Raw genomic sequence first — 4,687 nt, forward strand, 5'->3', positions numbered from 1 at the left:
TATAAATGACCACATGATATCTATATTAGAAGGTTAGTAATAGTTTTCTGCTAATATTCTCTATATTTTATATCTAAGAATGATTTTTCTGTATTTTTTTAAAAAAAATAATCATAGTTTTGTTTTAATCGTTGATTGTTTAACAGGTGAGGAAAGGGTTTACTTAAGTTCAGATAGTATTGATCCTGCAGATAAAAGGAATAAAGACAATCCTGCATATAGCCCGGATTTCCTAAACTCAGTTAGGATTTCAGGAGTGCCAAACCATGCTCTTCGTTTAAAAATTGGTTGTCCAGTAATGTTGTTACGCAATATTGATCCTCATGGAAGTCTAATGAATGGAACAAGACTACATATTACACAAATGGTTGATCATGTTATACAAGCAAGAATCATCACTGGTACGAGAGTTGGTAAAATTGTTCTTTTACCAAGAATGGTATTAATACTATCAGATACCCGTTTGCCTTTCAAAATGAGACGTAGACAATTTCCGATAAACGTTGCTTTTGCAATGACTACCAACAAAAGTCAAGGTCTGTCTCTCTCAAATGTTGGTTTATACTTGTCTAGACTTGTTTTCTCTCATGGCCAGCTATATGTAGCTATGTCCCGTGTAAGCAGTAAATCAGGATTGAAAATCCTCATTTGATCCAAAACATTTGATCCATCTTCAAGCATACCTTCGTAAGACTATGTTTTTACTCTGTTTCCATTCTTTCAAGATTTATAGCTTTGTTCGTCGTTTAAATTATTTGATCATAGATTTTTTTTTGACAGGTCTTCTTTTACATTTTCACCCATCAAATAAATTTTTAAAATTTTATTATTTATTTACTACAACAAATTTGTTTTATATTATATAGACATATTGCGTTTCGTTTATTTATTTTATTTCACATATTTAATATTTCAAATTCTACAACTATATTATTGGAGATTTTTTACCATCTATATATTATATATATAAATTGAATGACAAGTTGAATAACTTAGTATAGTCATTATATTCGTTTTAAATATTTACAATAATATTTATAGAAACAAAAGAATAAGAAGACCGTTAATACAGTAGGTTACAGTACTAAAGATATAAGATACTCGGGAGGAGAGGATAGAGGCCAGAGATAATTATATAAGCATGTAAGGTAGTCTGTGTCAGAGTCAATATCGTGCTCACTGAAATCAAATGTCAAAAATAACTACTTACTCATTTGTAATAGGTTGAAAACTGCAAAATAATCTGAAAATAAGAGTGTTACAATATTAATAATTTCAAGTTATAATAAACATTTTGGCCCGTGCTGTAGCACGGGTTACTACCTAGTAACTAATTAATCTGAGATGTCAACGAAAAATAAAAACCAATCTATGTGGGAATCTCAATGTGTATTTAGTTTTGCTAGCTAGGGATGAAAAGCATGTACAGAAATTAGAAAATATTCCCTCTGGTTTCCTTTAGTAATCAACTAATCATTCTAGAGTAAATTTTTTTTTCCAATACTTGTCATTTTAGATTTCCAATGCATATATTTGGTAAAAATATCAAAATTTTCTCTACTATTTTAATGTTTTGATCAATAAAAAATTAGAAAATGTATTAAATAAAGAGTAAAATAGAATTATACTCCCAATCATAGAGGGTTCGCCCTAGCTGCTTCTCTCCCTTGTACAACTCCCGAGACTCCTCTTCCCAGCGGCGTCGACTCAATTCGGCGTTGATGGGCTGTTTCTTGTTCACCGTTGTTTTCTCCTCTGCTATCAAAACTGCATTTGGACTGCTTTTGAATTCACCGGAGGTTCTTCGTTTTGCCACGCTACTCCGGCCATGCTCCAGCTTCAACTCATATATCCCCCCTTTGCTCAACCGGTGGTTCGTCTCAACGAGGTGATTCTCTTGAGACTCCAGCCTTTCGATGAAAAATCTGAGATCTCTAGGCTTCATGTGTGTACTGCTCCTCGCCTCTCTCACTGGTTCCCCTTGAAGTCAATCCCATCACCTCCTTCCTTCTTGGGTCCTTACCCCATCACCAAGTGTTCTACTTAGCTGATGCTAGAAGTGAGCTCTGTTTTGACGCCAGAACTGCGCGAGATCTGGTCGGTAAAAGCTTCAACCATGGTGACCCTGTATCCCCCTCCTACATCTTTGGTCTCTTTATTTTGTGTTTTGGCTATGCTCTCCTCCGATCTACCGCTTTATCCAATGAAGATTTGCCTCACAAACCAGACCACTTAGTTTTATGTTGATCTTGTTTTTGGATTGAGTTTAGACGACTCACGCCATCAATGTAGCCCCCTACCAAATCTTCCTCTATCCCCTCGATCCAGGTTTGAGCCCAACTCTCATCCGCGAACCCTGGTAGATAGAGTATTTCGGCTAGTCTTGGGTACATGTCTGATCATGAAGCTCATTATACCCTTTAGAAGTTTATCGAATCCACTCCGGTTAGGTCACTCTACCTCTAGAATGGTTAGTTAAATCCTTTTGTCAAGATCAGCTGGAAAGTGTATACCAAAATCCCTTCTAATCCCTTAGTCTGTATCAATACCACTTGCCTATTGGTTCTAACCTAGTGTCTATCTTAGTGCAACACAGCAAAAATGATAACAAGCTTTGTGTGGGAACCCTTAACCTCCATATCTATGAGCTTCATGTGAAGGAGGACCCACCTGCTCTGTTACGATTTTGCTTTCCTCTCCCTAGGTTCAACCTTAAGACAATCATATCCTTCAGTTTCCTTGATCTACCTCTAGGGTGTAAGCTCGGGTATGTCTTAATATCACAATGCAATATCGGCTACAAGCTTTGTGTGGGACTCCTTAACCTCCATGGCCATTGGCTTCATGCGAGGGAGGATCCACCTGCTTTGTTACGATATTGCACATATCATCTTTGAGTCCTGGATGTAGCTTTATCCCATGTTATGAGAATTGAGCCAGAAACTGCTTTAAACTTTGATCAATCTGTTTTGAACATTCTCTTGTCGGCGAGAGCATCCTCCCTCACTCCACCTATGTACCACCTTTGTAAATGCTCCGCTGCATATATTGCAAGAGCTATTGCTGATCACTTGTTGATCAAGGAAGTCGCGGAGCATGTCTTCAAATGCGTTTCCACCATGGTCCCAACAGATCTTTCAAGTTTTGCTAGCCTCTCAAATACTTGCACCTTCTTGGAAAACTCATGGAACCAATATCTTTATATGCTTCGTAACCTTGTTAAGCTTTGTAATCTTTTATGTTTCTCTTTGTATGAACCTTCCTCTTTGAGGATTTAAGTTTTAATGGAAACTTGTTTGACAAAAAAAAAGAATAACATAGAAAATTGAGTTGTTTTCTTAATCTGTGTTAAAAAATCTTAAACGACAAGTTATTTAAAACGGATGGGGAACTTACAGATAATAAATTAAAAATATGAGCCATTAATTTACTCATTATTTATTGAGTTTAACTTGAAAAATCATAAAATTTACTATAACCAGACTAAATTTAGGATCGACCCACCTGAAACTCTTCTTAATATGTCAACCCAAATCCATCAAATTTAGCAGTGTAACTGAATTTAACAATGGGAACTTAGGGCTGTCTCAAAAAAAAAATCTTTGATCTCTTCGTCCATCTTTTTCAATTAATTTGACCTTCGAAAGAAAAATAACTCAAGCAATAAAGACGAGAAAATGCTTTCATATATGAATTCAAACCAACATATAATCTTTTTTAATTGTAAAATCTAAATCTAAATTTTATTTATAAATTTAATCTATTATTTAAATTTATTTTATAAAAATTCTACCGATTTTGTTTCCTTAGTTTGTTTTATTTTCTATTTTTAATTTTAAATATAATATTACATGACATATTGATCTATTTTGATTGACTAATCAAGAGAAAGTGGATAAGAAAGATTGATCCAAAAGTGTGCCTTGTTTTTATTTTCAGGTGAATCTTGTCTACAAATAAAATAGTAAAAGAAAAAAAGACAGGTTTCTACGCACAGCCTTTCGAACAATATACTCAAAAGTTCAAAACAGTTATAAATCCCTTCAAGATATCTGCTACCCGAAACAAGAAGAACATATAAAAAAAACTTGAGGAAAAAGAAAAATAAATTGCGTCAATTTTTTTTTGTCGAACTCATAAAAAAAAAAAAGAACACAAAATGAAGTTTCATGCGACAATATTTCTGATGATGGTTTTATTAAGCTTATACACCGAACATGTGATAGGATCATCGTTTACTATATTTAACAACTTGAACCACGGAAACATTTTACAAATACATTGTAAATCTGGAGACGACGATCTCGGTTACCACCTGAGACGCCCCGGACGTAACTACTCTAAGAACTTCAACCCAAATGCATGGGGGACAACGCTTTATTGGTGTAATCTATGGAAGGGTCGTAATTTCAAGGATTATGTGTCGATCGAAGCGTATAATGGTAAGTCGCATTCTTGGGGGACGGTAAGATGGTCTGTTAGGGAAACAGGCATTTATGAAGCTGATCGTAAGGAGAAGACTGCCAGATTCAGGTATAATTGGAATGGTAAATTCTGAAATTTTGGGTTTCCATTGATAATTGTGAAACTGATATACCCATCGACTTATGTATTTTATTGTTAAATAATTCCTATTAAATGTGTGCCGTAAATTGTGCACATACTTGTTGTAATATGTCGTCTTTAA

General features: G+C 34.8%; 1 protein-coding gene across 1 annotated transcript in view; it reads left to right on the plus strand.

Annotated features, from left to right (window-relative positions):
• LOC104767418 (ATP-dependent DNA helicase PIF1-like) overlaps window positions 1–652 on the plus strand; it is a 6,076-nt gene extending 5,424 nt beyond the window's left edge. Inside the window, exon 2 of the mRNA XM_010491446.1 lies at window positions 147–652. Coding sequence (XP_010489748.1) covers window positions 147–652 — 506 coding nt within the window. The remainder of the gene's footprint in view (window positions 1–146) is intronic.

This window comes from Camelina sativa, chromosome 19 (genome assembly GCF_000633955.1).
Source record: "Camelina sativa cultivar DH55 chromosome 19, Cs, whole genome shotgun sequence".
NCBI lineage: Eukaryota > Viridiplantae > Streptophyta > Magnoliopsida > Brassicales > Brassicaceae > Camelina > Camelina sativa.